The 11,022-nt window shown below is 45.8% G+C and overlaps 1 protein-coding gene across 1 annotated transcript in view; it reads left to right on the plus strand.

Annotated features, from left to right (window-relative positions):
- Positions 1 to 10,628, plus strand: part of NSG2 (neuronal vesicle trafficking associated 2) — a 35,222-nt gene extending 24,594 nt beyond the window's left edge. The window contains exons 4-5 of the mRNA XM_065644110.1: positions 7,042 to 7,152; positions 8,672 to 10,628. Of these exons, the coding sequence (XP_065500182.1) occupies positions 7,042 to 7,152; positions 8,672 to 8,863 (303 nt within the window). The 3' untranslated portion in view covers positions 8,864 to 10,628. The remainder of the gene's footprint in view (positions 1 to 7,041; positions 7,153 to 8,671) is intronic.
- Positions 10,629 to 11,022: the final 394 nt, after the last annotated feature.

Here is an 11,022-nt window from a genome sequence, read left to right on the forward strand (position 1 = left end):
AATTTATGGTTATGGATTCTAAGATAAAGGATGAAAAAGAAACTCACATAAGTGTCGTGTAAGAAGCCATGCGTTCCTAAGGAGTATTTTCCCGTAGCTCTGAAGATTTAGGTACATGACTAAGGACATTTCCCTCTTACAAAGCATCTCCTGAGAGATGCTGTTTAAGAATCTGGACACCATCTGGAATAAAGCTGTGCTGTAATAATAAAGGACAAATCCTACATCTTCCTGAACAGTATCAAGCAAATATGAAGACCCAATTGTGTCACTTTTTTCAGTTAGCCTTTCAAATTTTCAGCGACTAAGCTGTTGCCATAAAATCAGAAAAAGCAGCAACTTATTGCAAAAAGACTGTAAAAAATCAGAAGTGAAATGCCATTTTTGAAGAAGTGCAGCCTCATCGTTTTTACCTGCAGCCCAGGCTGTGTAACAGGGTGCCGGGCAATGCACCACACTTTTTCTCTGGCCGAGTCTAAACAGTGGAGCAGCTCTTCTTGGGGTGTACGTCAGAGTCCTTATGCCCCCAGTCGATCCATCCAAGTGACCTGTCAGCCTGTGGCTCCCTCCCCGCCTCCGTGCCTGGGTTTTCTTACATTAGCAGCCTGGATTCAAAGCATGGAGTGATTCAGGCTTGGGTTTTATCCTGGCATGCCGGTGGGGGGCAGTCCGGAGGGACACCGGGAGTTGGGAAATGCTCCTGAGTCTTTCACTTCAGCCGTAGCTTTCATGTCGAGATCTGATGTTGGCAGTCTTACATCTAATGATCAGCTGGAAGAAGTTCTGAGATGAAGGGGAAAAAATTACCCTCCGGAATTTTTCACTGTCAGGCAGAAATCTTTATCATGAGATCACGAGCGTGTGAACGTACACTGAGATGCCCTCACAGCTGAGACCTTTCTACTGAGCAGCAGGACCTCTGGGACTGGCCCTGTGGCAAATGCGGTGATGATTTTGTGATTTTTTTTTTTCTCACGTGCGAGTTAACTAGGTTGCCAATGAATTGATAGGTTTCCAGGTGTAATGGCATTGCCGTAAACTGTGGAAAAAGCCTTGTTGCCTCTCCAAGCATAGCTCTTGTGCCCTTCTGTGAGGATAACCTTGACAGAATTTCTGCTAATTTTTAAATTTTGCCTCAATCAAAGTATTTTTTCTCCTACAAAGTGAAAATAAAGAACAAGATAATTTCTTCAATGGAATGACCCAGAGGCAGACGCGTCAGAGCACAATGGACAATTTCTTACCCCTCTCAACACACCTGAGCCTACAAAAGTTGCCTAATGATTTTAGTGTCCTGTAGGAAACTAAAGGAGGTTTAGACACCTGACTGCCCTTGCGGATCTGGATCTGAATGACTGGTTCATGCCATCAAATACAAGAACTCAGTGGGGGAAGAGGGGGCTTTACCTTTTGTTTTATTAAGCCCTACTTCAAGCCATGTGGAGGCTCTCCATACAAATGTCTAATCTTTTTGGAATCTTACCGAGCTCCTTCTGCCACCCATGTTGTACAGAGTAAATTTGTTAGATTAATTGTGATTAATTTAATGGAATAACTGTGGTTTGGGTTAGAAGAAACAGCTCTTCTTCCAAAGGTGTTGCTGCACAGTTTTGTAGGATGTCTTCTGTGTTTCACTGTGAGGTGGTTTGCATTTGAACGCCCATGTTATTTCCTCTCCCTATCCAATTTTTTTTTTTTTACCCTTTTTATGCTGAGTCTCCACAGTGTGTGACGCCATCGAGGGAGCCTGTGAACAAAACGTAAAGGTGGAACAACAAGCCCTGACACCGGGGCCATGATTATAAGTTATGTTCCTCCGGCTGCTAATGCAAGTAATACGTGGCTTAAGTGGGAACAAAACCACCCCCCCGGCAGCTCACCAGCACAGGTTGGGTGCCGAATACTAATGGAGAGCTGTCTGCATCCAGTCCCCACTGGGAAAAAAAATATATTTGTCAACTCAGTTCAAACGGTGCATAAATTTGAGGGACCTGCCATCTGCTGACAGACCCTTCCCCACCTGCCCTGTCTGAAAATCCTTCCTTGGGAACATCTGCTCTGTGCAATAGTGTTCCCAAAAATCTAAGGGAGCCCCTAAGGCTCGATTTTTGGAGGAGCCAGCAGCTCTTAGCCTTTGTTGACTGCCATAGGGAGTGAAGGGTGCACACCCTCTCTGAAAACTAAGGGCGTAAATCCAAAATCTTTTGCAATAAGGAATAAAAATGTAGAAACCTTGCAACGAAAGTGGCTATTAAAAGAATGCCCTGCTGTTCGGATGTGGCATTGTTCTCTGGTTTGCTTTTAAATAAGGGTTTTTCACTGTAGCTAGAGAGGGAAAAAGTGAATTTTTGATGAAAAAAAAAAACATGGGCAGCTGTTGAAATCAAAGAGAGTAGGAAGGATATTTCGATGGACAGCGTGAGAACCAGGTTAACTGGAGCACCATTGCAATTAGATACAATCTCGCTGGAGCAAAACCTAGTGGCGACTTAACGTCCTGTCGCCTGATGAGAATTTATCTTTTTTTTTTGGCCCATGGTGTTGTGAAAATGCAACATTTACTTCACCTGTGGGAAAGGCAGGGAGGAACCAAGCCAGGTGCGCTGTTGTGGATGGGAGATTGACATTGTCTTTCACAGGTGTTAAGAGCCTCTTCCCATGTTTTGTAGAGGATGGGGAGGTTTTTTGTCTGATAATGATGTTCTCTCTTCTCCATTCCAGCAGACACTCCTCCCCTAAGGGAACCTTTGAGAGTCATATAAGACTTTGGGGAAGGGGCAGGCAAATCTGCTACCCTCTGCTACCCACCCGAGCAGGTACACGTGACAGATTCGTGCCTGCGGCACTTCTAGGTTTTATCTGCGCACTAAATTTTATTTCCCCTCCGTGAGTGTTTATATTGCTTAGAGTCTGCCAGGGTTCATGTTAATCATAAAAAAGAGTGGATGTTTATTAGGTATTGCAGCTCTGTGATTCTTTGGTGTTTGAATGTTCATGAAGCTTTGTATGTTCTGGAATGGCTTGAGAGGTGGATCTTAGCTCTGGCATGGCAAAATATCTGGGGGCGGGGGGGCGTGGATTTTTCTTCCCTTTCCTCTGGGTTTTAATATTTTACATGACATTTCATCCCAGAGCAATTTTACACGACGTGTCATCGTGTGTAATGTTGTGTCACGCTGTAATTTTGCAAGTGCGTGAAGCAGCAGGAGGGAGGTGAGAACGGGCTCCATTACAGCCCAGAGGGAGGGACCTGATCCTGGGGGTGATGAATTGGGTGTCAGCACTTTGCCAGAGCACAGTGACAGAGCAGAGGGGAATTTATGATTTTTAGGGGCTCAGTGGGCAGACAAGAGGAAAGGAGCCAGTCAAATTGCATTACTAGTGGTCATTTCCATAGGCTATGCGTGTGCATGGGATTTAACAAAAGAAGCGACGTTCATTCTCGCTCCAGACTTTGTTGCTTCTTTTTCTGAAAGCTAAAGGAAGAATTTTAGGAAGGTTGTATTTACTAAAGAAAGCTAGAGGATGAGCAGCTTCTCGTTGCTCAGGAACAGGAGGTACTTTCTCACCGAGTTACACTCCATGCATTCCCTGGTAGCATTTGGTGTAATTTCGTTGCCCTTTTTCTCTTCCTTTACCCTCAGCACGAGTTTGTTCTTTCAGGTTAACCCAAGCAAGATTTCTTTTTTACACTGTGCATTGTATTTAGGACAGAGCAGCCAAACTGGAGAGCCGAGCATTTCCTAGTTTCTGAATTTCTAGCCAGAGTTGCTTTCTAAGCATTGGCTCTGGTAGAGCAAGATGTACATCTTGCTTTAGTGCCATCAAACTGACCTCGAAGGGGACTCGTGTCTTGGTCATCTTTGTATTACTGCATAACTTGTCATTGGCAGAAGTACCAGGCCTAATGTGCTCCTCTTTTAATTGGGGAAGAGTTGATGGACACTCACTCTACATGGGGAAATGCACTTCCACGCTGGGTTGTGATGGGTCTTGTTGGAGAGGGGACTTTTTCCCAGGTCCATTAGAAAAAGTAGAGAGTCTTAGCATGATTAGTCTGGGAAGTCTCACCTTTTGACTATACTATTTCAAAGTGACATTTTAACATTTATTTTCAAGTGTAGTATGACTTCTCTTTGAGGCAGAAATCATGGCAAGTTACATTTCCATCTCCATTAAATCCAACTGAAACTTCTTCCTCCTCAGCACTACGAAAAGGGACAAGGTTGGGAACCCATGGGCTACCACAAAGCTGGTCTGAAATATTTCCATTCAAACTTGCAGGCAAGTGTGCTTTGATGGAAAGGAGGTGGAGCCCATATTTTCTTGGTCAGACTAGTGCAATTCATACAACTGCACTCCTTTTCTACCAGCTACCTTTTCAGCACACCAGGACTCTTACACATGTTCTCTGATGAGGTCCAGCAGTAAGTGCTTCTCCCTCTGCAGCTGCCTTTTTCTTAACTGACCCATTTTGCAGGAAATGAGGCCCCAAGGAGGAGGTTAATACAGGCAGTTATTCTAAAAGGCGGGTTGGGGCTTCGGTGAACTGTTCATCACCAGAAAAGCCTGTTAGCCCCAATTTTCTTACCTTTTAATACTTTATTCTAAAATATTCTGACTTAAAAATGAACTTATGAACTCTCCTACTAGATAACAGTCTCCACACCTCTCTCTTTCCTGACTTTTGAACTGGATTTGTTGGGTCAGATTTAACACCATACATGCGGGTTTACCTTCGCTCTTTTTGTCTTAAAACAGCCTCCAAAATTGTAGCTCTGGATCTTCCAGCATTGCAGGTGGCGTTGCCAGGTCTGCTTTAGCTTCTCTGAGTAACGGTCCCAGTACGCTGTGCGAGATGTATAATAGGAACACATCTCACCAGGCAGTGCATCTTTCTGCAGGATTGATGAGGGTGAGAAGTCTTTTCCTGCACTGCAAGCAGCTACCGTGGCCCCTTGGAGTCTGCACAGGCGTTGCATATCATAGAGGTTGTCAGAATTACAGCTGCTATGATGGCCGAAGGAGAGAATTAGAGCAAAATTCAGTGTGAAACAATATTAAGCAATTAGTATGTCTTTGTTGATATAATATTACTAATATTACATAGTTACTTTTATATTAATAATATTATATTGATGAATTCTGTGGCCAGCTTACCTTTTATTATCTGCTGTTCTTGACAAGCCTGTCCACTATACTGTAGGAATTATCTCTGTATTTCCCCACTTTCTACCATCACCAATCTCCTGTATATTAGCTGAGGAACAAATTCCACCTGTACCTACTATTCAATTTCTTTGAACACCCATACAAGAAAATTAAAAGGATTGTGACATAACTGCAACAACAAAAGAGTGGATGAACCCTAAATGACTAGATAGAGCTCAAAAATGTCCTGGCTAGGGCAGTAAATGATGATGATTGCCTCTAGTACTGGTAGGTGCAGCCCTGATATTTGGGTGGGGGCATGTTTTTAAGGATGAGCATGTGCATGGTAGGGTGGTGGGATGCGTGCAGTCCCTGCCATGTCCTACCGTTGTGGTTCTCTCAGAGGACGGCTTTTGCTGTGACCACAGAAAACTTGCTGTCATGGGCTCGGTTTCTGGTGCCACGATGGGAAAGTTGGACTCAGAAGCAAACAGACTGAGGTTGTGGGTAGGAAGAAGCCTGGTTGCTCACTATCCCTCCTGTCAACCCATGCCTGACCTCAATATTTTGCTGTAAGAACTCCTCAGCGTGAGCTCTCAGGCTGACGGAGCACGGGAGCGTTGCAGCCCCTTCCCCGTGCAGAAAACCATCCTGCACAACGTGCGCTGCTGGCGCTCCGTCCCAGGGAGCCGGGGCAAGCCGGGGCCAGCCGCAGCTCCCTCCCCGCGCTGCTGGCCGTGCAGCAGCTCCGAATGCTTCCCTGCTGCTGTTCCCACCCCCGCCGTCTCTGCGAGTGAGTTCATTTGATTAGGAGCTCTGATTTGCGTGGTAACACTGGAGCCCCAGGGATTATGATTTTTTTGGGTTTTTTTGCATGCCAATCTAGATCAGCGTAAGACAGCGTTGACAGGAGGGGTTGCTGTGTTTAGGCAGTAGAAGTCCAGAGCCATTTATGCTGCATTTGCGGAATGACCGGCTGGGACCAAGAAAGCTTTGGGGGAGAGGAGTATGAGAGTGCATTTGAGACCCCTGCTCGGTCCTTAGGGAGGACACAGCTCAGCTAAAATCAAGTCCAGACATCTGAATGGGGCCAGGAAACTCGCTCTTGGACGAACTGTTCCAGAGGGACCTGGAAGGGCTGGAGAGAAGGGAGCTACCGCGATGAAACAGAATGGTGCAGCAAAGCAACCTGCTTGGGGATGAGGAGAGGGGGAATATTTGACGCAAAGAGGGTGTCGTGTCTGGTACCTCCAACACCAGCATCTGCTCTTGGACATGCTGTGGGATTTACAGGCTGGGATTTGTTGGTGCTCAGGGCATTCTCCTTTTACAGCATTGATAAATAAAGGAGGATTCCCTTTCTCCCAGCCTCCCTTCTGCAGGGTACTCAAGGCACAACTTATCCTTGTCGCATTGCCTAGAAGGCACAAAGGGATGTGTCCTACAAAGGCTTCATTTATCCTACCTGCCCACCTGCCTCTGCTATCAGAAAAGCAGGATCTTGCCATGGTTATAAGGCAGCTTATCTGGACGGATTAGAGCCCGAATGTGGAGTCTGGCTGCTGACAGGTCCTGCTGGGCCAGCAGATGATGCCGAGCATGGGAACACAAAGCCACCGAGAGCACCAAATGCCTCAGCAAAACCCATACATTTGCAAGGGATTAAACAGAGGAATGTGCACTCCTGAAGATCTGTGGGGGATGGAAATGATGTGCGAATTCAGGGCTATTGGATGTAGCTTTCACTCAATTACCATGCTTAGTTAAGTACTGCACAGTGGAGTGAAGACTGCAGGCTGTTAGGATGGCTGTTACTATAAGTCATTTAATTATGAGGTTGCTCGTATGCCATTTTAACATGTGTAGAGTAATACTATCCCTCTTTTTTAGGTCACTATTCTCATAAGTCTGGCTCTTGCATTCCTTGCCTGCATAGTGTTTCTTGTGGTATACAAAGCCTTTACTTATGACCACAGTTGCCCAGATGGATTTGTTTATAAGGTAAGAAACTTCAGATGGATGAATTGCCTGAGATAATGATAGACTCTAATTGACTACACGGTTAGAGTCTAGTCTGCTTTTTTGACCAGGCCAAATGGAACATTTGGCAAGAATGTGTTGAAATGGGAAAAGCGTTATGGGAAATGTGGACTTCCATCTGCCTCCATCAGCTACTGTTACACTGTAATTGTTGGGATTAGCATTTGGTGAACACTACAGACAGATGTTCAGGAACAATCCCTCATATTTGTGAATGGATTTATTGCAGCTGGAATCCCGTGTTTGCTTCCCAAACGGTCAAGTGACTGGGGTTTATTGGCATACCTTTTAATGCAAAGCAAACTCCCAGAGTGCTGGCCTGTGTCCTTTTTTGTGAAAGAAATCTGGATCTGCGCATGTAGTTAATTTTTAGGTGTTTTTGAGCCTCTATCAAGAACAAAACCATGTAACTTAGTTAGTCAAACCCTGCTGCCCAGTGGTTTTATATTGAATATTCACAGAGAACTATCTACCTGGTCTGTTCAGATTAAAAGAAAAAAAAAATTGCAAAATAGTTCACTGACTTCGTACTGCGAATAAACTCATAAATTCACAGGAATCTTGACCACTCTGGGAATAGTCTGTGGGCTGGAAAATAGGGTAGGCATGTTGGTGTATTGGTCATTGTGAATTATTCTCTTAGGGTATATAAAAATGAAGTAAGAATGGAGTAATGAATTTCAGAATCAGATCCAGACCTGAACTTCTGAAACAGATTAAAGGTTTTGGGCTCAGATTTCAGCTAGTCACATTGAACTGGGAGTTGGGTTATCTCATAATTTAATAATAATTGTACCTGGGGCCCTTTTTGTCCTTGGTACTGCTTCAACTTGGGTGAATCCCAACTGGTCCGACACTTGTTGCTGTTTGATTGCACTTTGACAGCTGCTGCAAAGCGAATTGGTTTATCTGTGCAGTTCTTGGCACACAAGTGTCTGCGCCAGCGCGGCGTGGGCAGCGTCTGCACAGCCGAGAAGCTCTGACAAGGTGGTCATCCTGCAGCTCAGAGACAAAGCACCCTAACAGAGCAGCACGTCAGCCCTTGCTCTGCCTCTGCCTGTCCTCTCTCTGAGGATTAATTCTGGACTTTGCTCTGCAGAGCTTCCAGTCCAGCACGTGGAAGCTGCAGCTCAGCCGCCCCTGCTCGGACTGCAGCAAGGGGCCTCGGTCTCTGTGCGTGCCAGTAACGTACCGAACCGGTCAGAACTTCATTTTACAGTCCCCGCTTCCCATCCACGGATGAAATCAGCTGCCATCAGGGTTGCCAATAGCAACAGGTTTGAGGGCTGCTGCCCGACTCTAAACTTGGTGCGTCCCCACGGCGCTGCCAGGCAGTCAGGGCTGCACAGCAGACGCTGTCGCTGCAGCGAGTCCGCGTCAAACGTCATCCATGTGAACAGCTAACCCTGAGATTTTTAAAGCGAGAGCCTGAGGCTGATGGGACCACGTTTTACCTCTCTTGCTTTTTCCCTGTTTCCAGCACAAGCGGTGCATCCCGGCCTCGCTGGACGCGTACTACTCCGCACAGGATTCCAACTCCCGGGGCAGGTTCTACACCGTCATCAGCCACTACAGCATGGCCAAGCAGACCAGCTCCCGCGCCGTATCGCCCTGGCTGTCTTCAGGATCAGTAAACCACGAAGCCAAGGCTGCCAAGACAGAAGGTCATTAAAGCTAACAAGTGGTGAAGGGCAAAGCGGGAGGGTGGGGGGACAATACCATGTCTATACTGCATTGTTCTAGCTGAGGGTGCTGTGCTAACAGCACAGCAGGAATAAATAAAAACCAAGTGCAGGAGTCATCTTAATGGATATTTCTTTTCGTGCATTGTTCTTGTTGATTTGTAACCGAGTTGAGCTCTTGTACAAAGGCATGTTTGATGTTGACTGTACCTTACGATGTAAAAATATTTTTAAATCATTGCTTAACTATTTGTTAGAAAAAGAAACTAAAAAACAAAAAAAGCAAATTAGATAAACAGCCAGAGAGGATAAAAGCAGCAAAGAGAATCCCGCAAAGTATTATCCTTGCTGGAAAGCTGTAACACGGCTTAACACGCAGTGAAGGAAGAGCTGAAATCCTTTTGAGAGAGAGGGTAGAGAGAACCTGTTATGAAGACGATGTGATGTTTTGCTTGCCAAAGGGGGGATATATTGCTGTCGAATTGAATCTAGCATCAGTGTTCATCTGCTGACAGAGGAATGTGAGCATCCCCTCCTCCCTCAAACATACACGTGTGCAAAGACACATGCACACACAGCCCTGCACAGTGGTCTGAGTCAATCCGGAAAGATCGAGGCGTTTGTAATGAGCCACCACTGTGCTGGTGATCTTGGCTGGGCTCTGAGGCTGAAATCCCGGTTGGCATTTGGATACGGAGCAGGATGGAAGCAGACGGAGGCTGCCGTAGTGAAATCAAGAATATAATTTTGAGCACAGGGCTAGGAGTCAGGAGATCAGGGCTGTATTTCTGCTTCTGGCAAAGATTTCCTGCGTGACCTTTGGCAAGTTACATGAGGCTTCATCCCTTGGGAGCTCCCTCCGGAGGGTCACCATGAGACAAAGAAATGCCATTACAAATTGAGGAGCCTCTCAAGAGTGCTTATAGTATAGAACAGTATTAAGCTGCTGACTTTTCAGCCCCTAATTTTCCCTCACCTATGAAATGGGATGCTCCTGCTTCCCTCCTTCAGCTTCAGATACTTCAGTATTTAATGTCCTTGTAGGTAATTAGAGAGGGATGGCCATAGCGTGCACTCAGAGTACAAGGGTCCCATCAAATCTCCGCTTGCAAACACAGACCAGACCCCAAACTTAATCCAGTCCTGGCCGACGTAAAACATCCTCTCCCCACAAATGGCATGTGCAATTAGTACAGACTGGTGGGATTTGGGAAAAAAAAAAAAAAAAAAAAAAAAAAGATTATCTTCTTTTTTTCCGCTCCTGGGCAGCACAGGCCGGGTGAGACGGAGCAGCAGGAGCAGAGCACACAGAGAGGGCAAGGTTCACCTTTGACTACAGCTGCTTTTTCAGATTTGTGGCTAGACTGGGATGGAAATTAGGAACTGGCCCCTTCTTCCCCCACATTGGGCAGTTTTGTCCTCCATTTCACATACATAGACACTAGAGGGTGTAAATGAGGGCAGAACTCCTCAGTCCTAACAGGCGTCATGATAAATAACTGTATAGCGTAGCTAAAAATGTAGTGCCAAATGCCATTGTCTGATTTCCTATCCTTCCTTCCCCTTCCACCTGTAAATTCATTTCTCACTCAAAATGTACAAACCGCCCCGTCCACCAACAATCAAAACTCCAGCAAACCACTGGACAGTTTATAATTTTGTGGTGTATTTTTTGTCAGTAGGTAGCAGAGACTGAAGTATTTTTTGGTGTAATTCTTGGACTTTTCTGACGGGATTAAAATAAAGCTAGATGTGACCGAGTGTCTCTGTGGCTCTGGCAGGTTTATTTGGTGACCGGGGGTGGGGAGGAGGGGAACACGTGTTTGTGCCTGGGGATGCTGAGGGCGGCTGCAGCGGGGAGGACCTGAGGTGACTCTGGCTTTCAGGAGACATTTTCAGAGCTTTTCCTCTTCAGTCACTGGGGGTTTATTCAATCGCAAAGAGAAAAATAGTAGTTAAACCCAAGGTGATCTTCCAAGCAAGTGGAGATGCTTTCTATGGGTGATTGTTGTCTTTACGGAGGGCCGTTACAAAAAGAGCGCTGCAGGGAAATGCAGCTGCCAAAACCGAGAGCCACAGCTGAACTTTGAAAAAGTTGAGGTCTGTATCCAAACTCTGCGGCTTGGTTTCTAATGAAACCACAAGTATG

Source organism: Caloenas nicobarica, chromosome 13 (assembly GCF_036013445.1).
Source record: "Caloenas nicobarica isolate bCalNic1 chromosome 13, bCalNic1.hap1, whole genome shotgun sequence".
Lineage (NCBI taxonomy): Eukaryota > Metazoa > Chordata > Aves > Columbiformes > Columbidae > Caloenas > Caloenas nicobarica.